We start from the raw sequence: 27,937 nt of genomic DNA on the forward strand, positions 1-27,937 counted from the left end.
TCAATTCCCGGGTCGGGCCCAAATCGATTTATGGGGTTTAGAAATTTTCACAAAGCAGCCCGTAGTCTGGAAGTTGGTAATTGATTCACCCGTGCATCGGAGAGCACGTGAATGTCGGTCCTGCGCCTGATCTCTTTCCAGTTGTGTCGGATTGCCGTCCCATCGGGTTATGAGAGTGAAAGAATAGGGACTGCACCTGTGTCCAAGCAAATGCTTGTGCACTATAATATGTCCTGCGCAGTTGCAGCCAATAATCGGCTGGGAGAACATCCCATTAGCACTAGTTACACTTTCTAAAAACACACCCCTTCATTCGCTTAGGCACAAGTATACCAAAAAATATGAGCGTGTTTTTCTTAAAAAAACTGCTTACTTTAAAAATTGAACATGAAAATTCATAATAAACAGTAAACTGACATTTACATTGTCAACGAACTTGGGCATAGACGCGTTGCAAAACAGAAATGCTCATCTGATCAGAAAGAAGTAACTATGTACTTACGTAAAAATAATAAAACATATAGGTATTTCTTACAACAATTTAATCTTCAAATTCAACTCCCTTACATTAATATTTATACAATTAGATACAAAATAAACCGATGCGGCAAGGTAATTTTTGTTTGAACAAAAATTAATTGGTAGGCACTGATAATAATATTTTATCAAGTGTCGTGGTGGCCTAGTGGGTAAAGAAACAACCTTTCGAGTATGAGGGTGTGGGTTCGATTCCAGGGTCAGGCAAGTACCAATGCAACTTTTCTAAGTTTGTATGTACTTTCTAAGTATACTTAGACACCAATGGCTGATAAAAAGGTGAAGGAAAACATCTTGAGGAAACCTGGACTATAAAAAGTCTGAAATCACCAACCCGCATTGAGCAAGCGTGGTGATTAATGCTCAATCCTTCTCCGTGTGAGAGGAGGCCTGAGCCCAGCAGTGGGACGATAAAAAGGCTGTAACAGTAACAGTAAGTGTCAAAAAAATCTTAGGGTCAGTAACATGGAGAACAAAATGACTAGCGGAGGTGTCATAACGGAAAATCTTCAAAGAAAATAGCGCGACAACATGCGGGTGTTGGGAGGACGAGGAACGTTACTATCTTCGCTCTTATACGCCCTCTATGGAGATAGATGTCCTAAAGAACCCTCACGCCTCGTTAATTCAATCGTAACTAATCGTTTTGGTCATGCCACCTGACATACCGGCATCAGTGTGCGTTCGCGCAGCGGAATGTTGTTGAATTTAAAGATTTTAATTATGCAGATAATTAGTGTAAGACGTCCTATAATTGTGTATGGTAAATAAAAATTTGTGTATGCAGCCATTGTGGAGAAATTCACCAAAAACAGATTCCGCTGGGCGAACGTTGGCGAACGTTGTCCTGGCGGAACTTTTTTTAATCCATAGACTTTAGAAGAAAAAAGATGTGTCCGAAAATTAGTGTGTATTTGTGTATAATTGATTATGTATGAATGAAATCAGTGCATGCATAAACTTCGGAGAAATTCAAGTTTCCGCTACCCGAACGTTTGGCCATTAGCTAGTTTTCATATAAAGCGCTTACATAGAGAGCTGTAGATTTTTACATACGTTGTTTTGAATTTGTTTATATTTGTTTAAAAAACAGATTTAGAAAAAGTCGTAGGGTTTAAAAGATATAAATATAAACGTAAAATACACTTATTAGGTCTTAGTTCTTAAAGTATGCAGTTTGGGGTCTAGATTTTCACGTTTACACAAACCTTGTAAGTGTCTCCAACATGTTGCCAAGTATCAATGATGTTCCGTTAGTAATTAAAAAGTTATAGGATATTTTACCATGAATAGATCACTGTTTACAAAGCAGTCGAATATCACGACGTTCTAAAGGAATTGCATGGTAAAATGTATGCCAATAATTAGTTTAATCATTCAACTATTCACTTGCAAAATTTCATGTCATTAAATTCAGTAATTAAAGAAAGACAATTATAATACTGACGGAGCATCGAAACCCTACATAATCCGACCAAGTTCGGATAGCTACAAAAAAGCGGCCGTGCCATATGTCTAAGCAACGTTCTTAACTTGGTAGGTTAGTATTTATTAATATGGTACAGTTGCGTACACAAGCGTTAGGAAAAAATAAAACAATTGTATTTCTTGATTGAAAAATATTTTTTTAATAATAATGCCACTATCTGCGATAAAAATAAATCTTCAATTAACAAGTACTTCTCTATTTAAATATCCGTGTACAAAAATATTTTTATTATTATTACTTACATAAATTACTTAACTACGTGATTAAAAATAACGTTAATAAACGTTACGTATTTTAACTAAAATGTCGTAGATAGTGGCGTTATTATTAAAAAAATATTTTTCATTCAAGAAATGCAATTGTTTTATTTTTGCCTAAAGCTTGTGTACGCAACTGTACCATATTAATAAATATACTAACCTTCCAAGTTAAGAACGTTTCTTAGACATATGGCACGGCCGCTTTTTTGTAGCTATCCGAACTTGGTCGGATTATGTAGGTTTTCGATGCTCCGTCAGTATTATAATTGTCTTTCTTTAATTACTGAATTTAATGACATACAATTTTGCAAGTGAATAGTTGAATGATTAAACTAATTATTGGCATACATTTTACCATGCAATTCCTTTAGAACGTCGTGATATTCGACTGCTTTGTAAACAGTGATCTATTCATGGTAAAATATCCTATAACTTTTTAATTACTAACGGAACATCATTGATACTTGGCAACATGTTGGAGACACTTACAAGGTTTGTGTAAACGTGAAAATCTAGACCCCAAACTGCATATTTTAAGAACTAAGACCTAATAAGTGTATTTTACGTTTATATTTTTATCTTTTAAACCCTACGACTTTTTCTAAATCTGTTTTTTAAACAAATATAAACAAATTCAAAACAACGTATGTAAAAATCTACAGCTCTCTATGTAAGCGCTTTATATGAAAACTAGCTAATGGCCAAACGTTCGGGTAGCGGAAACTTGAATTTCTCCGAAGTTTATGCATGCACTGATTTCATTCATACATAATCAATTATACACAAATACACACTAATTTTCGGACACATCTCTTTTCTTCTAAAGTCTATGGATTAAAAAAAGTTCCGCCAGGACAACGTTCGCCAACGTTCGCCCAGCGGAATCTGTTTTTGGTGAATTTCTCCTCAATGGCTGCATACACAAATTTTTATTTACCATACACAATTATAGGACGTCTTACACTAATTATCTGCATAATTAAAATCTTTAAATTCAACAACATTCCGCTGCGCGAACGCACACCCGGCATCATAGCATCTCCGCTCATCTTTCCTTACTCCATGGGCAGTAGCAATGTTTCGTTACCGAGACGTAATAATTTTTAATTAGGTCAATTAAAAACAGCTGTTAACTAAAAAAGTATACTGAAATAAGGTGGATTTCTATCACCTATCTATCCGTTCTTTTGCGATTAGAGATGAATTTTATCATAGTTAATCTCATCGCTACTATTATTATAAATGCGAAAGTAACTGTCTGTCTGTCGGTTACGCTTTCATGTCTAAACCACTGAACTGATTTTAATAAAATTTGGTACAGAGATAGAGTTGACCTTGAGAAAGTGCATAGGATAGTTTTTATCCCGGACTTTTGAAGAATTCTCTTGGAAACGCGATATAACCGAACTCTACGCTGGCGAAGCCGCGGGCGGAAGCTAGTGCTATATAAATAACTAGACTGTCTGCCTGCAGTTTTAATCGCGTCCCGTGGGACCTACGTCGTACCCAGATAAAAATTGAATGTCACTCGTGGATAGTCTTACTTCCCAAAATAATTTTTCAAAACGTTTCAGAGCGTTTGAGCGTTTACAGAAATGCGCAGATAGAGGGTAACATACGCTTTCTTTATCTAAATCCGCAGTAGTTACCTTGACCTATAACAAAGAAGGTGGATAGTTACCTAACACAACAAAACATTGTTATTCTGACCCCTAGATACGATACTATGACGACATCGTGCTATCAGATGTTTTGTTATTTACAAACAAATGTCTGTACTACTAATTAGTTATTATTACTTATTAAAATGGTAGGCATAAGATAACCTAACCTACCTATCTATCCATTGATATCCGATTAGGGATCGAATTTTAATATCATCATCTCCCGGGCCTTTTCCCATCTATGTTGGGGTCGGATTCCAGTCTAACCGGATACAGCTGAGTATCAGTGTATTACAAGGAGCGACTGCTATCTGACCTCCTCAACTCTGTCACCCGGGCAACATAATACAAGGTTTATTATACTGGTGTCAGACTGATCGAATTTTGACATTATAGCGCCATATAAATTGTGTTCTATCCCTAATCGCAAAGCAAAGGATAGATAGATTATAATATAAGGATAGATAGTTAAGGAATACCCATTAGATTTTCTTACCAGATGAGTTTAATTTTAAGATCAACACACAATTATCCCCAAAATTTTTACAGCGAGGGACACCGGTCGAATCTAGCCTTTACAGCTGACAATAAAATTAACAATGACTATCAACAAAATGCACTATTGACCCCTCGGATAAGAAAACACAATTCATTGAAGTAATTCCGGAGATAAAACCGATAAAACACACATAGATAATATTTTTTCAATTTTTTTATTTTTACTTAGACTAAAAATAAAATATTTTGTATTTTAGATAATACTCGGTCAATCCAAGATAACTGATAATAATATCTAGAATAATTAAGCCTTTATTATAATTTTGAAAAAGTTTTCAAAGCATTGAAAAATATTTTGAAAAAATAAAACGTTGACGTAAAAGCAACCATTAGAGGTACAGTTATTTTAAAACTACAAGTTATTTTACCATCATAATATCTATAAAACTTTTTGTAACAATTGATATTAATTTCATACAATATGAGATGACATCTGGCTAACTGTGGGGGTCATAATAATATATTATAACAAGTTTTGAATATAATGTATGTATTTTAGTTTTTAATGTATGTATCTATGGGCCATTGTTGCCTGACTGTAAAAGATTAAATTTAAAAAATAATCAAAGCAAGGGGGTCAACAGCATTTCACTTTGGGGTCAACTACTCAAAATAATACCAAGGGGTCAAGTCAACTGCTCGAATACTTTTACATATCATTAGGTGGCTGCCACGTTACAGCTGATATTTTTCTATTAATCTCCTGTAATATGAGACGGCATCGAGCTAGCTGAGGGGGTCTTAATTGCGGCGTGGGGTCTCGCGTCCTTTCCCCACTGTTGTTGCCGGGTGGGGGGCGTTGTGCTCGTCGGAGGGCGCGGCGGCGACGAGCTCGGGCTGCGGGGAGAATTTTTTGGTATAATTATAATACCAGTTTGGTTTGTACTAAAATTTGGTTATATTGGATAGACATAATGTATTTTTTTTTTGTTATGACTTGCAGTTATTATCAATTATTGTCTCTGGATTTATTAAAATCAATCAAAAATCTGTAAGTACTTATTCAACATTATTTAAAAAAATAAAACCTAAATGATATTGATTCTACATTTTACATGTTTCAATAGCAAATTGGGATCCATAAAGGTCATGGCACACATGAACGACATGACACGGCCCAGTTATTGTTGGCTTTTTATACTAAATTTATAAAATGTTTTATATGAGACACGATTTACTGGTCAAATTCAAATGACAAGTTCGCAATTCAATCGCTGAGCTGGAGCTGCCGTGCGTTGCCATTCATGTGTGATATGACCTTTACTATAAACACCAAAGTCTTACTTTGTAAATATTAGAAGATTAATTAATGATATTAAATGAACAGAATCTACTAGTTAAAGTGTATTGTGCTTACGGCAATCGTCCGGTGCGGACGTGCGCGCACTTCCTCTGCCCGATTGGGCTTTGTCTGCAAGGACGGATGGCGATGACAAATATTAATCACAATGTTAGTTTGGGGTAAGAGGGGGTCATGCAGGGGTCAAGATAAATGGGGGTACAAAGCTATAAGAAGAGATGCGTTACTATAATCCTAAAAATTAAAGAAATATCGGAGTATAGTAAGGTGAGAAAAACAAAGTTGTTAAAGCACCAGGGGCCTGATTCTCCAAGTTAATAATGTCAAAATTGAATCGCAATAGCAGTTTTAACCATATTGGGCACTCTGCTCCTAATATAAGACCAATCGTGTTCTAACGACATTCGATTGTTCTGCCATTTTGGTCTATACGGTTCTACAATCATATTGCAATCGTAAATCATTTGCAGACAAAATGATTCATTATTGAATGACAGAAACGGATAAAAACGTCTATTTCAAAGAAAAAATAGTGGAATGCCACATAAGCTTCAATCGTAATTGGATCTCAGTCGGATGTGAATCGTATGTCGCTTAAGTAAAATTAGCAGAATCGTGCTCCTGCCTCTCAACAGTGAGTGTTCTACCAATGCAACATTTGGTGCAATGACAAATTTAAAATTCAATCTCTCAATCACAAAGCAATGGATCTATCTACAGGTTAAATAAATATACTGAATCATTTCTCTATCAAAATGATTGGCAAAATTAGAAAAATTGTAGTAGGCAGGTATATATATATAAAAAAAAAAAAATAGACTAAATTGTGTTCTTTTTTTATGTATTAGTTTATAGTTATTATTTTGTTTCATTATTTATGTATTGTTTTTTATTTTTCGTATGTATTAGTTTACCTATAAGAATTGTTATGTTAACTATTTATGTATAGTATTTGCTATGGGCCTTAGTTGCCTGATGTAAAGGAATAAATAAAAATAAAAAAATAAAATAAAAAAAATAACAATAAATAGCAAGCATTGTTATCTTTTACATATAGCAGCCACATATGTAGGTACATAAAGGTGAAAGGATTTGTGACACACAATGTTACATAAAGCACAATTTTATTATTATGTTGAGCCCAAATCATACAAGATAAGATCAAGCAACACAAATTAGTTATACATAGAAGCCTTATTTCATGAAAACAGGTAAGCCATACTCATGTGTGTTAATTTACATGATTAATTTTTGTGTTTAAGATCTACATGATTCAGAGAAAACCCTTGATAAGTAATAGATTTTTTTTAAAAGAGATGGTCAGGCGGGAGTGTCTCTGATAGAAAATTTACCCACACAAGTATAGCTCACCTGCTTTCATTAAGTAAAACTTTTATACCCATGCTAAATACATGATTACATGTCTGTGATGTGGACTCAACTGTGTAAGAACATAAAGTGCACTTACTGAACTTACCACTTTCATTCTTGTCTTTTGGTTTCGTGTCCTCGTCCATTGAGCGTGATAGAGACCGTTTTTTAGGAGACTGGAAACAGAATTGGGAAATTGCGCTTTAATTCTGTGAGTCTTTGCAGTATCAGATACCTATCTATCAGAAAAAATTGTAGTGTATTAACTATTGGTTTTCAGTCTGAAGTGAGTCCAGGGTCCAGGCTCAATTTTTTTAGAAAAAAGAAAGAAAGACCACACAAAATTCATACGAGAGTTGCACCTCTGACAAAAAAGGAAAATAACGTGAAAACTACAAATGCATTATAATTGGGAAAAAAAGTAAGCGCTCAGCATGTAGGTATGCCCTGTTTGGGCCCTAGAGCGTGAGATAATGCTGATCTTTTGGATCTTTTCAACTAGAAACTTTCAAAAGAGTTTTATCAGAATGATTGAAATAAAAAATAAAAAAATTGTGTTTATGTTAAGCCATGAGCCACCAGTATGAAAAAGATGCTTATGGTGAATATTAAACTGGAATCCCCAATTAGAATTTCTGTTTCAAAACCTATTAGACAAATTAATACTCACTCTTCTCTTAATCTGCTTCTGATAATGCTGAGCATCATAGAACTGTGGCTGTGATCTCCGCACCCTGCCGGTCCTGCGTCTGATGTCCTCGACGGCTGGCAAGCAGTCCGCCCCGCGACGGGCCGCGAAGAATGTGTGCCCACATTTACATGACTTTGAAGCTACTGCCACCTGAAGGAGGTTTAATATATTTTTAGGCTTAAGATTTTTTTTATTTTTTATTTTAAGTTTATAAGCCAAGGTCGCCACTAATCCAGTGTTAATATTTCGAACAGCAAATCAGCTGACATAATTTTTTCAAGTCTATTTTCGAAAAGGGATTTCAAGAACTGCCAGTCTTAATTTCAACTTATACTTAGGAAAACAAGGAACTATAATAAGATTTATTTCTAACCTGCAGCTCGCATTTGGGGCAGCTTTTCGCAATCATCTTGTGTTTACCCATTTTTCTCATAATTTGTATTTATTTACACTCACGTCACTCACACATTCACAGGCTCATTATAGTTTTTATATTCACAATTTAATGTCTTTACTAATTGTAACAAATTAACATAGGCTATGGTTGCACTTATTTCTAGATTTTTTTCTTTTTAAAATGATGTTTTTGTATTAATGATGAAATCTTTTCGATATATTTTTTTACCAACGCTCGATCATTGACATATAACTATACGCTCGATTGTCGAATTGACAGATGACATGTCAATCATGGCCTGCCAGTTTTCGCAGTTTTCACGATGCGTTCCGAGTTGCGCCAGCTATGTTCTCAGCGCTCTATTTTGGATCCACCTATTGTCAGATATACCTCCTAATTGCGTCAGTAGTGGGTTTATTTTTTATAGCTTATGATTGAGAAACGAGGGTACATTGACAACAAAATATTGATGCTGTAACAATGCAAAAGAAATTAAAAGTTGCTCTCCAGGAAGTATTTGCTTGATTCGGAACGCAACTTGAATTTCCCTTTCAGTTCCACAGGTTCCACATTTCATTGAGTTTTGACAGCTGATAACGAAACGATTCGCTTACGAGACAGTATTTTGTAAATAAACAAAAACTAAAAAAATATTATATTGATCATTTCTTAAGCGGAAACTGTATTTACTATAAGAAAAGTTAATGAAACAAAAATGTTAACACAGTGCGATTACTGTAACGCTAAATTTAGAAATAAGGAACTACTTTCGAATCACATACTTATTCATAATGTAGCCGACGACGGGCAAATAAATAAGTTCATATGCATTGTATGTAAAATGAAATTTCCAAATAAAGTATTATTAAATCAACACATGTCTAGGGTTCATAATAAAAATCAAAAGTTCTCAAAAAGGTGAGTAATTCAATATTTTTGAGGAGATTTATTAAGTTATTTTTGTTAAGTTGCGTAACTGCATTCGAATTTTAAAATTTAATCTCGATGGCCTTGATTGGATACATGTTGGTTGGTTACTCTGATAATTTAATTTTCCTATATTTTTTCAATTTAAAAATATAGGCCATCTCTGTTAATTTAAATTAAAAAAAAATCTTTATTTCAACATCATGACTTAAACTATAACTACGCTGATCCCGCGGTTTCACTCGCGTCCCAGAGGAACTTTACTTTGTCCATAGCAAAGACAAAAATGTACCCTTTGCTGGGAATAGTGTAGCTTTTCAACAGTGAAAGATTTTTTTTAAATCGGTTCTGTACTTTCGGAACTTTTAGGATAAAAACAAATAAAACATGATTCCTTTATAATATTAGTATAGATGACCAATATTCTATCCGGTTGATTTGCTTACTAGAGATAGAAAGTTGATATTAGCCACATACAAGTCGAATTCCTTTAACAGATGGGTAAAATATTGGTAACAGCCATTAAAGAACTTCAACTGTTTTATTTCAGAAAAAGAACGCAGCCAAAGAAACATACATGCGTAGCCTGCCTTATGAAATTCCAATACGTTTGCCAACTCAAATATCACATAAGAAAACAGCATTTCAATCTAACCGGCCAGACACCATACTGCGATCTAAAATCCATAAACCAAGTTTGGTTCGAAAAAGTTTTAAACACAAACGTCATAGTGGAAATAAAAAAACTGGGCCACAACTACCTTTTGATCAGAAAATTAAATGAAAATACTTCAATAAAGGTTACAGATAGTGATCGAGAGGTCTTCGATTTAAGAGTAAACTATCCTTTAAGCAGTGAAACGAAGGTTTTGACCAAACAGGGCATGGTAAGTTGCCGTCTTTGCTCAAAGGTCTGCACTAAGAAGCACTGGAAAAAGCATATTGAAGAGTTTCACAGACAACAGTAGATGTACAACACTGGTACTCAGATGCATCTGGTAAGACTGGAAACTGACCCCAACATAGTTGGGAAAAGGCTAGGCAGATGATGTAATGTATACTCCATATGAGAAGGCACTTATCTTGATATGTCTTGCACAAATACTTTACCATGGTTTTTTTTGCCACAGCGGCTGTTCTCATATAAAGAGATTAGCCAGCTGCATAAGACATATTATAGTGCACAAGCATTTGCTTGGACACAGGAGCACTCACTGTTCATTCACTCTCATAGTGCGATGGATTGGCAATCTGACACAACTGGAGAGAGATCTTCAGGGATTAAGTTATTGTTATTATAACATTTTTTACATTTAATTTGTAACTATAAATTTATTTTATATTTAATTTAATTATTAGATTGATTTTGAAATAAAAAGTCATATCAAGAATACCTTTAGTGCCTGCTCAAATTGAGTAATTCCACTACTCTTTTTACATTCACGTAAAAATACTCAAAAAAATCGAAATTGCTTGTGATTGAAACCAAAGTTTTTTAAAAATTACCTATTTAATTTATGTGAATACACATTTGTTATTTTCGTTATTTTCAAAATTATTTATTTTTAATGTTATTGAGACTTTTTAAGGCAGCTATTTAAAAAGTTAAGTTAGTTAAGTTTTGCTCATGTAAATAGCTTATGTAATTAAGGGTGCATCTACACGGTGCGAGTAGCTTGCGCATGTTGAGGCACATGCGCAGATTACATGCATTTTAAAAACGTGCGGGTCCAGCGACTCGCGCGTGTACCAAAGCAAGATACCCACCCGCGTGCTCTTGTCACTTGCGCATGTTAACTTGCTCCAGCTACATGCACCGTGTAGACGCTGCCTTACAGTAACTTCTTACAACTTACGAAATATTAACGGAAGCTTATGAAAAGTACATATAAGTTAAGATGGGAGTTAATTTCTATAAAAGAAGTTCAGAGTTAGAAGTAGGATAAGTACCTACTAGTTTCTGTCCCGTCATAACTAATTCGCGCACCTGGTTAAAATGTATCCTATAATATACATAATTATGTATAGTGTCCCTCGATAAATAGGCTATATAACATTGAAATATTTTTTGAAATCATATAATTCAAGTATGTAGATTCATACCAAGATAAGAATAAGTATATATTTTTTCATGAATTCGTATTAGATAGGATCGGGAAAAATGCGAAAAGACTTGTGGCTTATGTAAAAATCTAATGTTTTCAATTTTAAGTTGTTTAAACTTATCTCCAGACTGCAACAGAACGAAGTGGAAGAGTTTTTATACGGCCAATAGAATTAATTACTACGCCCAGGGATACCACTGAGTTGTTTTTTTAGAGTATTGTTATCGGCACGAATCTTGAGCGCTGACCTTCACCTGCGCAGAAGTGATTTATTAGCAAAAAACCAATCCCGAGTGACGGCTATGACGCGATGCGCTGCGGGCCAATCACCGCTTTATCCGCCCCTGCGCCTCACTTCATACCACAAAAGGGACCCAATAAATCACTTCTGCGCAGGTGAAGGTCAGCGCTCAAGATTCGTGCCGATGATTATACGAGATGTTTAGGTACTGAAATTCTTTTGGTTGTTTAAAAACTTCTCTGCTCTGATTCAGTGGAGTCTGGGCTTTAGAATAAAAGATTAGACTGAGCGTGGTGCAGGCCCACTGCCGGGCAAAGGTCTCTTGTAAGGCGCCAACTAGACGATCAATTAAATTGCGCAATATTACAAGGAAAATATTGCAAGACAATGTCGTTGAAGATCAGTAATAAGAAAACGGTTTAATTAAAGTAAGCTGAAAATAAGCCCTTTTCAAAAACCAAGTTTACAAAAGTCAGCCCCTATAGACGCCCTCCACCACTTCCTATATGGTATGGTGGAACCAACTCATCTGCAACACAACTCTGTCACATGTAGTATAGTTATCGGCACGAATCTTGAGCTCTGACCTAAATCTGCGCAGAAGTAATTTATTGGGTCCCTTTTGTGGTATGAAGTGAGGCGCGGGAGCGGGCTAAAGCGGTGATTGGCACGCAGTGCATCGCGTCATAGCCGTCACTCGGGATTGGTTCTTTGCTAATAAATCACTTCTGCGCAGATGTAGGTCAGAGCTCAAGATTCGTGCCGATAACTATATCATTGCGCAAGCTTCACTATTACTCCTATATGGTAAATATTGAACAATTCGTTATATTGCGCAATATAATTAATCATCTAGGCTGCCCTAAAATAAAGCTTGTGATTGAGATGTAATAAGACTGTGCTGTTTGCAGCATTTAATATTGGACTTGTAAAGAAGATATTTTAGGAGCTAAAGAAAAGCATGAGCTTTTTTATCACGAAAGTAAAATTGATACGATTGGGAAAATACCTACAGTGGTACGTTAACCACCAGTATTAATAATCGCACTCTTGCGCCAAGACTGAATTTGTGTGTGAATGGTTGAGGAGATCAGATAGGCAGTCGCTCCTTGTGGCACACTGGTACTCAGCAGCATGCGGTTAGACTGGAAGCCGACCACAACATAGTTGGGAAAAGGCTCGGGAGGAAGACTATAAAGACGTTATATTTTATTTACATACGCATATCACAACCAATTCTCAAATTATACCTACTACTAATGTATAAGTACGTTTAATGTTATTTAAATAGTTATGCATAAATGCTACTGATATTAAGTAGGTAATAAGACTCGAGTGCTATCCTTAAAGCATGTAAGCACAGACGTCAGCAGGTCTACCCGAATCTGTCAAATGTTACCAAACGAACATCAACTTTCCACTATTGTGATAAAGTTGAAAATCTATTGAAGACATTTGACAGATGAAGGTAGGTTGATGTGCTGTCTGTAGTACATACTGTGAATTGTGTTATATATATGTTTTTTTTTTCTAATTCCATTTAAATTGTTATTATGAAAATAATGTTCTATTTTCATGTGTGAGTGTGTGTGTTTTTCTTTAATTGTTAAATTCTACATTTTAAATTAAGAATTGTTTACATTTTTTGTGTTTACCTATGAACTGAAAGTACTCGCACTTTGCAGACTAATCAGTCGACCGACAGTTGACGCGATGGTTGGCAAATTTTTATTTTCATTAAAATCTTGATTGCAAACAAAGTTTTAAGTCGGTCTGATACAGTTAGTTGAATACCCAATCTTTGTAATGTGCGTACATACTACCATTCATCTTCATAGGTATCTTCGATCAAGTAGGTACTGATTTATGAGCCCAAACAATCTATCGGCCGACTAAAAGTTTGCAATGTGCGATAGCTCTAAGGTGTAATTTGTTATTTAATTGTTCCAAATATTTATCACAAACGTTCTTTGAGCTTTACACTGATTCTTCTCAGCATTAAAACTGACCACATGACGACGGTAGGACCCCGACATACTTTGTAAATGCTATTTGAGAACTTAAAATTATAATAATATTCTTGTCTACTCTTGTCTAGGTCCGATGAGATGTAGAGTATTTGACATTTCATATAGAAAGTTATATCTACTCCCAAATGTCAAAAGTAGAGAAAATATAGTCGTCATGATCGACGCGATAGACACATGTCGATGAAGAAAAGAAACATTTCTTTTCTTGATGTCAAACATCGCCATGCTCGGATCGATAGAAATCTTTCTTCGATCTGTCATTTTGTCGATTCTCCGGTAGACAAAAGCTCCCGCAGGGGAACTACTATTTAAGGTATAGAGATATAATGTCCAATTTTCAGAAGTTACTATTTACTCTTAAAAATGTATAACATGTTAAAGGAGAATTTAATATAATATAATAGTATTATAGATATCTGCTACTAGGCCGCAGAAGGTTTGCTGTTGACCTACCCTACCTACCCCTAGGTATAATAGCCATGGCAAATGAAAAAAAAGTAATTAGTACGTCTTTTAGATAACCCTTAATGATGCACGAGTATTTTTTCACACAGTTACCTATTCAAAACAAATCTGCAAACTTTTGGCGGCAAACTTTCTGTGGTAATTCAACGGACACAATTTTTAAATTAGTCTTATGTAAAGTGTATACGATACCTAATATGTATATTGAAATATTGTATATCAACAGCTATTTTTATGAAAACTATGTAGGTTTATAGACATCCAATATGGCGGCTTTTAGAATATCACGAGTAGCTGGCTGCACAGAAATAACTATAAAGAATATGAGGGAAGGGTGATAGGGCCATATACACTTCCTATAGCTCCGAAGTTAGTGACGAAACGCCATTAAGATTGACGATAACTGGGTATAGGTATCTATAAGATTATAATAATCAATGAGTAATTCTATTTTTCGAAAGCATTATCATTGAATGAATGTGATAAATAAGTATTTGATTGTGAATCATTAAAGTGATTAAGTATAAATGTTATTTTATTTAAACTGTTAACACCATACTTTTATTCCGCAAATATAAAATGTTCTAAGGATGGTTTCTTGATTTTCCGATTCAACATTCTTTGAAATCAATGTGAGAGGCCTGTTAAGCAGAAGACGCATGACGCTGTGTGTAAATAGTCATGCTGACTACCGTGCCAGCATCATCCAGATATTAACAAAGATAGAAGAAGTGTCCATATATTTTTCTACGCGGGTCTGGTAACCCGCTGTCAAGCGCCGATAAGCGCTTATAAGTTTCCAGCTTTATTTCTATACGGCCTTACACTATGACAGAAATACGGTTTTAAAATCGACTAAATTGGTCATATCCAACGATAACCTTAATTATGTCAAAGTCCAAACTCAAACAAGTTACATCACTAATACTGACGAAGGCTTTGTTTTGGTTCATAATAATAATTCATAATTTACTGAAAAAATAATTAATGATGACTGAAAACCATAGTTATTTTAATTCTGATATGAACATTATGTGTCGGGGCTGTCTTCAGGTAGAAGGAGCAGTTTATCCAATGACTGCAATGGAAAAAAATACGTATCGAAATCTCGTAGAAAAGGTTATATTTTTATTTTTGTATTTTTAATCAAAACATTGAAAGAAAACATATTTTATTTTTTTTTGCGTACATCTATCGCAACTACTATTAGGTAATTACAGTTTTACAGACTATGACTGTTTAAGCCAGTATTTACGGACGTTTTGGCAAATCTGTGGGTTAAGACAAAAAAAAACATTGGTGTATAAAGAGATTTCGTAGACTTTTATTCATTAAATACAACGCTTTTTCCCTCGGTTGCACCCGCTTCCGGGGGGAACTTTTAAATTCTTCCCTTGGGATAGTGTAGCCTCCCAATAGCAAAAGATTTTTTTAAATTGGTTCAATAGTTTAGCGTTTATAGTACAGACAAACAAGAAAATGATTCTTTCCTATCATATCAGTGAGCAAAAGCCTCCATACCCAACACATCTTACCAACCGAGGCATTCTTGAGTTGATGTTTTCTTTGTCTTTACTCTGTCAATAATCAATATTCTTGGTGAGTACATGTCTATAACTTAGAAAAGGTACATTGGCCCACCACTATGCTACCACATCATCCTCTGAGCCTTTTTCCCAACTATTTTGGGGTCGGCTTCCAGTCTAACCGCATGTAGCTGAGTACAAACGCTTTTCAAGGAGCGACTGCCCTATCTGACCTCCCCAACCCAGTTACCCGGGCAACCCAATACCCCTTGGTTAGACTGGTGTCAGCCTTGCTGGCTTCTGACTACCCGTAACGACTGCCAAGGATGCTACCACAACTTCCATAAAACTGATTAAAACATTCTATATTACTATTACAGGCTTCCGTTCTGGAGGACAACATGAATCTATGTCTGGTATGCAAATGGTTGCTTAACAAGTGTATGAGATTCTCTCAGCAGTGTCAGAGAGCTCATGAAATGTTGAACAGTGCTGTTAGTGAGGTATGTATTGAACAGTCAACTTCAAACGTAGCTGAACAGATATTTTTCAAAACTGCTAAGCACTGTCATTAATAAGTTGCTTAAGTATTTATCTACATGTTTTGAATTTAAGTAAATTATTGGCTTTTGTGTTGTTTAGAAATAATGACCTGTATTTTTTCATTAAATGCTTACTAAATAAATATTAGCAATACATGTGTATACATTTTTTACTAGCTTCAGCCAGCAGTCTCCCATCCCATGAGAAAGATCTTAAATTGAGAGAATTTTTCAAATATGTCCAGCAGGTCCTGCTTGAGATTAGCGTAACAGATAAATCAATTTATTATAGTAAAAAAAACTGGCCTTACAAATAGTAATAATTCCTAGATTATCATATATGTATACTCAATTTTCAGGACACAAAATCAAATTACTACGTCTCACGCATCTGCACCTACAATATTACAACTTCTAACACCGTGACTCAGTATTATGGCCCGGAGTACAGTGATAACTGTAACGATGATGATGAGGCGATGTTGGACCATGCGGGTGATGATGATGATGATGAAGTACCGCTGGTGATGTTGCAGGATGATTATAAGAATAAGAGGAGAAAGTCTGAGAGTTATGAGGCAAGTTTTATCTGCTGTTTCATTGAAATCCTTCTGAGTATCGCATTTCTCTGTTTTAAAAATCTCAATCGCTGCGTATTTAGCTTGAAAGTATAAATATCGTCACAAGTGTGATTTGCACTCAGCACAAATTGTTTTTTAGTTCGATAAGTACAAAAAATCAGGTTTCTTGTTTTGGAGTCCAAAACATTTATTTTATTCTAGTATTCAGTATTGGTTGTTATAGCAGCAACAGTAAACAGTAATCAGTGTATAGTTATCGGCACGGATATTGGGCCCTGACCTTCACCTGCGCAGAAGCGATTTATTGGTTTACTAGCTTTCCGCCCGCGGCTTCGCCCGCGTGGAATTCGGTTATATTGCGGTATAAATCACAACTATAAGAAAACTTCTCATTCCCACGGAAAAATCTAAGAAGCGCGATGTAACACTGGATACGATTAGTTGTTAAACCAAAACTGAATGGTACACTATATTATACGTTTTCCCTTGTGGAGCAAAAACATGCAGATTTTGGGCACTGGAAACCCGGGAACACGCTACATAGAGCTGACCATGCGAAAAACAATGTTTTTCTAAGTGTACTCCAGCAACCCTTAGAGTTTGGCCTTGTGCTTTATTAATGGTCATTGCAAATGAAACCCTTATAGGAAATTGTAGTCTTTTAAATTGAAATGGGTGGTCTGTTGGAATAATCGGAATCCGAGGAATGAGTACACTTTCACCCTTTGCTGCGCCAGTTAAAATAGTGGCTGTAATAATGTTCCACCCAAGCTGAGTGACACGCAGCCTGGTACCATTACACAGTCTAGGGGCATCGAGATTACGCATGAGCATCACCGGAACACCTACTTTTAGTTTTGTTTCGTTTGCAATATATTACCTTGTTTTAAACGACACACAGCGCCATCTACAATCCATCCATCAAGCAAACAATATTTTTGTTTTCCCTCGGGAATATCTATTTTTTTCGGGATAAAAAGTACCCTATTATTTAATCCGGACTTCTAACTTTACGTCTGCAAAATTTCAAAGCAATCGGTTCAGTAGTTACGGCGTGAAAGCGGAACAAACAAACAAACAAACAAACAAACTCACTTTCCGATTTATAATATTAGTAAGGATTGCCATATATGTACAGTGCGCAAAGCTATCCCCACTCTTCCGCCGAGAGCTCAATATCCGTGCCGGTAACTATACCAGTTTACAATATTACAGTATTTTGCAAAGTTAAATTACTTATATATTTGTAGCCACCACCAGAAATAGAAATCAAGGTAGAACCGGATGTAATAAAGCAGGAAGTCACAGAAGAAACTTCTGACAAGGTCAGAAGTAAGAAGAAGAAGGTTTTGAGAGAAGGATTCTCTTCTCGCATGGTGCAGGAGACTGATGAATATATTGTTATTAAGTTAACTAAAGAACAGGTGAGAATTTTCCATCTACAAGCTGTTGATTTGCATCCGTACAATATTCAAGGACGTAATTATCCTAGTGATTCTCGAAGCAAATCAACAAACAAATTGGTACGTATTTTTTTTCTTTTTTTTTCGGAAATCAGTCAGTGACACCTGTCTTATTTTAACTCGGCGCGTGTGTTACTGGCCTTAAAACGGAACTGTGGTCTCACACAAATGCAAACACAAAGCATACGCAACGATTATTCATAAAATTGGGTTATTTCTGAAATGCCTACTATGAAATTACAAAGACATAAAAAGCAGCTCATATTAGATAGGTATTTCCCGTCTACCGTAATTCCAATCGACTATTTTCGTATTCTATATCAACCTCCTGAAATATTGCACAGATGCAAATCAACCCCTTGCATATTATATTATGTATACAATTGGTTTCACCCGCGTCAACTACTGCCCGCACCGGGATAAAATATAGCCTATGTTACTCGCAGAGAATGATAGTTTTCTAAAGGAAAAATATTTGTTTAAGAAAAGTACTAAGTCCCTTTTTATCTACCTACCTACTCTTTTGCATATGCAGCAAAGGTCCCGCTCTCCTGCATATGCACATTTCGAGTGTAAGTTTGGTTGCATGGCAACTGTCTCTTTTATGCCTCTGGGACCTTTGCTGCATTTGAGTAGGTAGGTAGATAAAAAAGAGCTCAGTACTTTCTCAAGCTCTAGAATATCTGTGTGCCAAGTTTCATTTAAAAATTAAAAATCATTTATTCAAAGTAGGCACTTTTCGAAAGTCAGAATTACACGAGACAGCCCCGAAAACACTCACCCTTAACCACTTCCTATGCGTGTATTTAAATCGGCTTTAGAAAATAAAAACATATTAAGCGGCTAAAACTACCCGTTCCCATCGCTACTAATATTATAAATGCGAAAGTAACTCTGTCTGTCTGTCTGTCTGTTTGTTACGCTTTCACGTCTAAACCACTGAACTGATTTAAATAAAATTTGGTACAGAGATAGAGTTGATCTTGAGAAAGAACATAGGATAGTTTTTATCCCGGACTTTTGAAGAATTCTCTTGGAAACGCGACATAACCGAACTCTACGCGGGTGAAGCGCGGGCGGAAGCTAGTACTAAATATTGGGTATTTATTTATGTTTGAAATTGTCAGGTTATAGCGGAGTTACAGGAGAAGGCTAAAGAGCAGTCGTACCTGAGAGCGCCATACAAATGTCACAAATGCGTCAAGGGGTTTAACTTCGAAGATGTGCTGCAGACACATATGGAAAAACATTCCTTGGTGAGTTAGAAATTATTATTTTTTTTAGTTAAGAATGTCGTGATGGCCTAGTGGGTAAAGAACCAACCTCTCAAGTATGAGGGCGTGGGTTCGATTCCAGGTCAGGCAAGTACCATTGCAACTTTTCTAAGTTTGTATGTATTCTCTAAGTATATCTTGGACACCAATGGCTGATAAAAAGATGAAGGAAAACATCTTGAGGAAACCTGGACTGTAAAGTCTGAAATCAGCAACCCGCATTGAGCAAGCGTGGTGATTAATGCTCAATCCTTCTCCGTGTGAGAGGAGGCCGCAGCCCAACCGTGGGACGATAAAAAGGCTGTAACAGTGACAGTTTAGTTAAGAATTTTAGAAGACTTGTCTGAAAACGACAGAAGTAAGAAGAAGAAGGTTGTGAGAAAAGTCGAGAGACAACATTATTTTTTGTGGTTTTTGTCGTCCGACACAGACCTCTTCTTATACTGAGAAGAAAATATCCCGTGCTTTTATAATTCAAACGCTAAATTAATCATTCAAAAATCTCATTTAAATAAAACTACTTTTTCATCCCACCATCTCGGAAAGAGTAGTTTTACCCTTTGATATCTGAGCGCAAAAGCCGTTTTTATCCTCTAGAGCGGCAAAGTGATTTGAATTTAGAACATCGTGTGCAATACTCCATTTGTGACAATCTTGATAAGACTTTTCAAACAAATACATATTAAACAAATAAAATACTGCTTAAAATAGTTATTCAATTAACTAAGTAATTTTTTTTTTATTGTTTTTACATACATTTTTAACCTCGTTTCATTTTTAAACTGAGTTTTCAAATAAATGAACTTTAATAGGTAGGTACTTATTTTTATTTTGAAACTCATATGTGCGCACCATTTTGTTTTTTTGCATTTAGTAATTTCCTCGATGAAGTGGGATGAAATTATTATTTTTTATTGTTTTGAGGTCGATTTTAAACCTCATTACATTTTAAACTGAGTTTTTGCATAAATAAATTTTAATAGGTACATCTTTTTAATTTGCCATGTATGACGTGCGTGCCATTTTCTTTTTTTGAGTTTAGAAATTTCCTCGATGAGGTGGGATGAAAAGTTACGTGTTGCACTCGAGTGCAAAGATTTTTCACCTTGTGCTCTTTTGCTTCCCTCGCTATCACTCAGGATTCTAATTATTGAAACACTCGCTACGCTCGTGTTTCAATTTTAGAATCCTTCGCTTGCTCGGTCATCAAAATTGAGGCCGCGGTTAAAAAGCAACTTTGCACTCTTGTATAACAAATAACTATTATATTCTGAAATCTGCCGCCCCTGTGACGCTGCCGCCTCTAGGCCACGGCCTATACGGCCTATTCATAAATCCAGGACTGCTCCCAACTGCAGTTTTACAACATTGCTGAGCTAATAATGTTATATTTCAGGAGCACGGCACATACGAGTGTGAGATCTGCTCGCAGTATTGTCCCAGCCCCGTCTCACTGAGAGGACACATCAAGTCACATACTACTAGGTAAGTGTAGTAGCAGATTTATATAATTAACTTGTGACGTTATGTTTATTTCTTACTAGCTGACCCCCCGAACTTCGTATCGTTCAAACCTTCCCTGGACCTCTACAAACATTTTAAAATCAAAATCAGCTCAATCGGCCCAGCCGTTCTCGAGTTTTAATCAGATTAACGAACAACAATTCATTTTTATTTGTATAGGTTTTTGTGGATTCTCTTATGGTCTTCCTTAGGTCCTTTCCCTATACATATATGTATGTATTTCCTTATATACTACACCTATGTAATCCCCTCTTTTCCCAACTATGGTAAGTGCCGCGGCTGATCTAGCGTAGTGGGCACAAGCCTAATTTACTACTAACATTACACTTATTCTTTATTTATGTGTATTTCTTTGCATCCTCTCTACATGAACTCTCCCTATGTACTTTCCTTATACATATATATATATATATATTTAGGAATTACCCCCTATAAATCCTTCCTCCTATATACACCCTTATGTACTCTTTGCGACTGAGCCACCTCAACGTAGTTGGAAATAGACCAACAACAATGTGCCTGTACATTTCATCCTCCGAGCCTTTTTCCCAATCATGTTGGGGTCGGCTTCCAGTCTAACCGGATTCAGCTGAGTACCAGTGCTTTACAAGAAGCGACTGCCTATCTGACCTCCTCAACCCAGTTACCCAGGCAACCCGATACCCCTTGGTTAGACTGGTGTCAGATTTACTGGCTTCTGACTACCCGTAACGACTGCCAAGGATGTTCAATGACAGCCGGGACCTACAGTCGTCCATGCCATCCGAAACACAGTCATTGGTGTCTAAGATATACTTAGAAAATACATACAAACTTAGAAAAGTTGCATTGGTACTTGCCTGACCTGGAATCGAACCCGCGCCCTCATACTTGAGAGGTTGGTTCTTTGCCCACTAGGCCACCACGCCTTTTTTTACTCCCCTACTCCTTGTTGCCTTGTTTACTCCCCTATGGACTAAATTATGTTCTCTCTCATGTCATCATCTGCCTAACCTTTTCCCAACTATGTTTCGCGGTTGGCTTCCAGTCTAGCCGCAAGCAGTTGAGACATTGGCATTTGAATATCTTTGGCAGTCGTTACGGGTAGTCAGAAGCCTGAGTCTTACCAAGGGGCATCGTGTTGCCCAGGTAACTGGGTTGAGGAGGTCAGATAGGCAGTCGCTCCTTGTAGCACACTGGTACTCAGTTGCATCCGGTTAGACTGGAAGTCGGCACCAAGAAAGGGAACTGGCTAAGAAAATGATCATTTTTAGAAATAACTAAATGTGGGGGAGTGTATCAGTATCTTAGTGAGGAAAACCCACCATGTCCCTTCTGAAGTCCCACAACTTGGGATGTACGAAACCTGAAGTTATTTTTCAAAATGGAGTTTTTGTAATAGTGACCCCACATTAACAGATATAAATGCAAGCTCTGCGGCGTGGTTCGGCTCTCGCGACAGCATCTACTCGAGCATCACGCCATCTCTCACACCGCCCGACCCACCGCCTACTCCTGCCATAAGTGTCACTTCACTACCAAGTACGTATACAACCCGTCATCATCAAAGTCAAAGTCATTTTTTTATTCCAAATAGGCCTATGAAAACTCCTTCGAAACGTCAAACTAGCTGCACGGATCCAAAGATTTGGTCTCATGGAGAAGAACCGGCTAAAAACTCCATGGACACTCTTTCTAAAAGAGAATAAAATTAATTACAGAAGCTTTCTCTCTATTCCCGAGAAAGCTATGCAAATTAAGCTAATAAGGTCTCTGCACACAGCGGGCGCGGCGCGGCGGGACGGGACGGCGACGCGACACTATGTACTAGATCGTCGCGTCGAGCGGGACGGCTCTGTGTGGCGGCCTCCGTAATATCTAGTACATTACAACTGCTCAGTGTCGCGTCCCGTCCCGTCCCGCCGCGCCTTTAATAAATTATACAAAATAATTTTAGTGCAATCGTAAAATAAATTGACAGAGTTTTTATTACATATTGTATACTTTGAACCCACCCAAAACAAAAATGTGAAAGACTGCCAAGTTCGATAATATGGGAATGCTTCGCCTATAAAAGAAGTGAGATCTGAATAAGTACCAAGTTCCATACACATACCTCAGTTAAAAATAGTTACTTTTTAATGATGTTACTTGGAAAGTTTTCATACACCTTGTTATAAACCTACTAAACGCAATGAATCAAGTATTTAATTTTCTATTAAAACTTGCCAAGTAACATCATTAAAAAGTAACTATTTTTAGCTGAGGTATGTGTATGGAACTTGGTACTTATTCAGACCTCACTTCTTTTATAGGCGAAGCATTCCCATATTATCGAACTTGGCAGTCTTTCACATTTTTGTTTTGGGTGGGATTTCATTTATTTTTGTAAGGTTGTTTATTTTATTTTCTTCTTATGATGAAGTTAGTTAAAGGAATGTCTCATTTATACTATCTTTTAGATTTTTTAATATGCACTATGTTTCTTACAAAGAAATGAACTAGATTAACTAAATGGACTAGATTTACCAACTGACTGACATGACATGTTATCATATATTATGTTCGTGGATCAAAGTTACACATTCGTTATTTTCGAAAGTGATTCACACTTGGCCGTTTTCAGATTTTTATTTTACTTCTAACTACACTATTTTACTTCTAACTAAACTAAATACAAACCATTCGAAGATATATTATATAAATATAGATAAATTTAGTTCGTTTTAGTTCCTTAGGGGTATAAATTTACACCGGGTATGGCCTTGGCCATTTTCAGATTTTTCCCTTTACCTTGACATAAAGACCTACCTCCATGCCAAATTTCAAGTCAATACGACCATTGGAAGTGGTCTAGGTTTTTGATGAGTGAGTCAGTGAATCAGTCAGTCAGTGAGTGTATAGTAAAAATAGCGATTTTCTGACGTCAATATCTCAAGACCTACAATAGGTAAATTAATGAAATTTTGTATTTTAGATAAGTGAGGGGGTCTCAATAGATACTAGAAATTTGATATGCGTAAATAAAATAGATTTTGAGTTACAGGGGGGTCGAATTTGGCCCGAAATGGTTCGTGTAATATAACCCACGGCCGGTGTGTCGCTTTTTTTGCTCGAACTTGGCGGACACACTGCCGTGTGTCTAGATTGGCTCATTAAATATGAATCAAATAATATTCCATTGGATTCCATGATGCAAGATTTGGATTAGGCCTACATCTGAAGACGGACAACTCAAGGACCGTGATTGATGGATGGAATTCCAAGATAACTTAAGTTAGGTTAATTTTAATACCAAATTTGGGTATTTCACATACCTACAAATATTTACTTTTTGTTGTAGCAAACGCACAGTAATACAGCGCCACGTGAAAACACACGACAACAGCGAGCGTCACGCTTGCCACCGTTGCGGCAAACTGTTCAATACTGTCGAGTCGCTGCGAGTGCATACCATGTGAGTATTCTTAAATTTACCTTTAAAACCTTTTCAACCCACTTCCCAAAAAGAAGGAGTTTGTTTATTTTTAACACGCTTATATTAACTTCACTTGTAACTATGTATGTAAGAATATCTTAGAATCTTAATTTGACCCACTTCCCGGTCTTCGATTAAGATTTTTGCACACGCTCTGAATTCTGATGACAACACATGACTAGCGTGTGTTTTTAATAATTAATTTTGTGTGATAACAATTTAAGATACACATGCCGATATATTTACTGTTAGGAAAATGTTTTCTAACAAATATTCCGTTATCTTCACACACTTAAATAGGTACATACATTTTCACTTACAGACGTCACGACAAATCCAAGCGCCTTCAATGTCCGCAATGCAGCAAACAGTTCATATATCCTTCATTGCTACACAAACACATTGAATGCGTTCACGAGCGAGAGGATTACTACTGCGTCGAATGTGACGTGAGGTTCAAGTCGCCGGTGAGTATGATGATGTCCTCCTAGACGATTATCGGCTACGGCGGCTGTTCTCATGTAAGGAGATTAGCCAGCTGCGCAGGACATATTATAGTGCACGCACATTTGCTTGGACACAGGTGCACTCACTATTCCTTCACTGTCATAGCAGGATGGGACGGCAATCCGACATCACCGAAGAGAGATCACAAGCAGGATCGACATTTACGTGCTCTCCGATGCACGGGTGTATCAATCACCAACTTCCAGATTCTAGGCTGCTTTGTGTAAGTTTCTAAAACCCGCAAAGCGATTTCTTGTCTCGGGAATCGAACCCGAGACCTCGTGCTCAGCAGCCGTGCCTGTAACATTTAATCTACACAATACACATCGAGTAGTCAGAAGCCAGTAAGAGTCCATTCACCAAGCATCGGCGCGCATTCTTCTATTCACATTGACCAGAATCGGCTCCGATCGGCTGAAAGAGCATGCAATCGGAGCCAAAAGTACGCGGTCGGAGTCAGTCAGCTCCTCTTATTATTTCACACCGAGCGCCTTCAAGCATTCTTAATGACAACAGCGATGCGCATGCAAAAATGAACCTCACTACAAATACTAAGTACTCGATTTTCAACGTATTAAGAATTTGCTCTCCTCTCCGAGCCGGTCTGTCTGAACGGGCCCTAAGTCTAACAACCAGAGTTATCGAGTAGTATCGGGTTGCCCGGGTAACTGAGTTGAGGAGGTCAGATAGGCAGTCGCTCCTTGTGGCACACTGGTACTCAGCTGCATGCGGTGAGACTGGAAGCCGACCACAACATAGTTGGGAAAAGGCTCGAGAGATGATGATGAGATTATAACGTAATCTTTCTGCTTGCAGGAAAGTTTACGACTGCACTTCAAAAAGGCTAAAAGACATCGAGACTCGTCATCTTACAAGTAAGTTATTTTATGTCACTTACGGCCAGTTTCTTCATCAAAAGTTAAAGTTAAAGTTATGGCTAAAGTAATGTCTAAAGTAAAAGTAACGGTTAAATTAAATTTTTCTATTAGTTTTGCTGTCACTTTAGCCTTGAAAAAACGAATTTGACCGTTACTTTTACTTTAGACATTACTTTAACTTTAACTTTTGATGAAGAAACTGGCCGTTAATATTTTTTCCGTCATTTTGAGTTAAGTTATTGTGTTCTGTACGTAGGCTTAGGCCCAATAAGATCAACGTCAGTTTTCTCAAAACAACTGTTTACTACGAATTTTTACATGCAATTTTCAAACAGATGTTAAAAAAAAAACTACTTTAGCCTTAACTCATGCAGCATAGGTCTCACCTTTCCGATCTCATGCTTATGCATCGGTATGCAAACTCATGGCAGATTCCAAAGTTTAGTGTTATCTATTTTTTCGGGTTTTTTGTTTTTTTTTTTTTTTTTTTTTTTTATCTATACCTATATTATAAAGAGGAGTTTTTATTATTTTTGTTTGTAATGTTTTAAAAATATCTTCTACTATTGGAAAGCTACATTTTTCCCGAGTAACATAAGTAGGCTATATTTTATCGCGGTACTGTCCAGGGACCCGATTCTCCTAATTTTACTTAAGCGACATACGATTCACGTTCGACTCGATTCGACTGAGATCCAATCCCGACTCGATTACGATTGAAGCGTATGTGGCATTCCGCTATTTTTTCTTTGTTATAAACGTTTTTATCCTTTTCTGTCATTCAATAATGAATCATTTTGTCTGCAAATGATTTACGATTGCAAAATGATTGTACAGCAAACTACCGTACAGACCAAAATTACCAAAGTAGCAGACCAATCGCACACCAATCAAATGTCAATCGAATACGATTGGTCTTTTATTAGTAGCAGAATGCCCGATATGGTTAAACTGCTATTACGATCATATTGCGATTCGATTTCTATTCGATTTTGACATTATTAACTTAGGAGAATCGGGCCCCAGTAGTTCACACGGGACGTCGTAGCGGGAAAACGGCTATACCTATATACTGTGAACATTTTACAGTAAATATCGATGTTTTGTCATCGATCGGGTTATACCCGCCATCTTTAAGTTTTGTTCTTTTTTTCTGTTTTTCCTTTAGATACGAATGCCCCCACTGTCCGCAACGGTTCGTAACGCTCTCCTCGCTGTCGGTCCACCTCACCGCCGGTCACGGCGCGGGCCGCCAGCACGCATGCGCGGAGTGTCGCCGCCGCTATAGCAGCCGCGACGCGTTACGCGCTCACACCGCCCGCCTGCACAAGCGAACACCCGACATAGTGACAGAATAAACTTTCAAGCTAACTATTGTGTACTTTTATTTACATCATTATCCTCCGAGCCTTTTTCCCAACCATGTTGGGGTCGGCTTCCAGTCTAACCGGATTCAGCTGAGTACCAGTGCTTTACAAGAAGCGACTGCCTATCTGACCTCCTCAAACCAGTTGCCCGGGCAACCCAATACCGCTTGGTTAGACTAGCGTCAGACTTACTGGCTTCTGACTACCCGTAACGACTGCCAAGGATGTTCAATGACAGCCGGGACCTACAGTTTAACGTGCCATCCGCAACACAGTCAGTGGTGTCTGATATACTTAGAAAGTACATACAAACTTAGAAAAGATGTATTTGTACTTACTTGCCTGACCTGGGATCGAACCCACGCCCTCATATTTGAGAGGTTGGTCCTTTACCCACTAGGCCACCATGACTTATTTGAATCTAAGGTGTTTTTTTTTTTGTGGGAAAACCATCTACTAAGCTAAGAAATTCGGTAAAATATCGAGATATTTTCACATACACAAAGGTATACTAGGACTGTCGCAGAGTAGCGCGGCGGTCACCGCCGGCGCCGGACGTGTGCGCCAGCAGGCTCTCCACAGTACCTGGCGTGTCCGTGTCCGCTGGAGGGCGCCACAGTGTCGTGCACAGTGTCGCACGGTGGCGAGCGCCGTCAGTAGCGCGGCGGCTACCGTCGGCGCCGGCGCTTGGTAACAACATCTCCCAAGCCTGATCGGAAATCCCCCGAAATTGTGTCTTGGCTAAATAGCAGACCACCACTGGTGGCAAGACACCGAGGCATC

At 37.2% G+C, this 27,937-nt stretch overlaps 2 protein-coding genes across 3 annotated transcripts; one reads left to right on the top strand and one right to left on the bottom strand.

Moving 5' to 3' along the window:
* Positions 1-4,437: 4,437 nt before the first annotated feature.
* LOC124644589 (UPF0547 protein C16orf87-like) lies at positions 4,438-8,554 on the bottom strand. 2 transcript variants are annotated; one of them, XM_047184066.1, is made up of 4 exons: positions 8,244-8,554; positions 7,850-8,020; positions 7,286-7,355; positions 4,438-5,345 (listed from the first exon to the last, which is right to left on the bottom strand). In XM_047184066.1, the coding sequence occupies exons 1-4, from the start codon at positions 8,301-8,303 to the stop codon at positions 5,158-5,160; spliced, it is 489 nt and encodes a 162-aa protein (XP_047040022.1). In that variant the 5' UTR covers positions 8,304-8,554; the 3' UTR covers positions 4,438-5,157. The 2 variants fall into 2 exon arrangements, with proteins under 2 accessions (XP_047040022.1, XP_047040021.1); XM_047184065.1 differs by having other exon boundaries at positions 7,277-7,355.
* Positions 8,555-14,956: 6,402 nt separating this feature from the next.
* Positions 14,957-27,161, top strand: LOC124644690 (zinc finger and SCAN domain-containing protein 12-like). Its single transcript, XM_047184200.1, has 11 exons — positions 14,957-15,154; positions 15,942-16,064; positions 16,463-16,681; positions 17,935-18,108; positions 19,275-19,403; positions 20,818-20,906; positions 22,344-22,466; positions 24,268-24,381; positions 24,725-24,869; positions 25,726-25,784; positions 26,956-27,161. The coding sequence occupies exons 1-11, from the start codon at positions 15,023-15,025 to the stop codon at positions 27,143-27,145; spliced, it is 1,497 nt and encodes a 498-aa protein (XP_047040156.1). The 5' UTR covers positions 14,957-15,022; the 3' UTR covers positions 27,146-27,161.
* Positions 27,162-27,937: the final 776 nt, after the last annotated feature.

This window comes from Helicoverpa zea, chromosome 30 (assembly GCF_022581195.2).
Source record: "Helicoverpa zea isolate HzStark_Cry1AcR chromosome 30, ilHelZeax1.1, whole genome shotgun sequence".
Taxonomy (NCBI): Eukaryota; Metazoa; Arthropoda; class Insecta; order Lepidoptera; family Noctuidae; genus Helicoverpa; species Helicoverpa zea.

Bases quoted from the DNA above. Each gene is read 5' to 3' on its own strand.
- LOC124644589 (XM_047184065.1), bottom strand. From the start codon at position 8,303: ATGAGAAAAATGGGTAAACACAAGATGATTGCGAAAAGCTGCCCCAAA. The intron at 8,021-8,243 runs GTTAGAAATAAA...AACCTCCTTCAG, and splicing joins GCCCCAAATGCGAGCTGCAG to GTGGCAGTAGCTTCAAAGTC. The intron at 7,356-7,849 runs GTGAGTATTAAT...TTCTGTTTCCAG, and splicing joins AGAAGCAGATTAAGAGAAGA to TCTCCTAAAAAACGGTCTCT.
- LOC124644690 (XM_047184200.1), top strand. From the start codon at position 15,023: ATGATGACTGAAAACCATAGTTATTTTAATTCTGATATGAACATTATG. The intron at 18,109-19,274 runs GTGAGAATTTTC...TGAAATTGTCAG, and splicing joins TTAAGTTAACTAAAGAACAG to GTTATAGCGGAGTTACAGGA. The intron at 25,785-26,955 runs GTAAGTTATTTT...TTTTTCCTTTAG, and splicing joins CGAGACTCGTCATCTTACAA to ATACGAATGCCCCCACTGTC.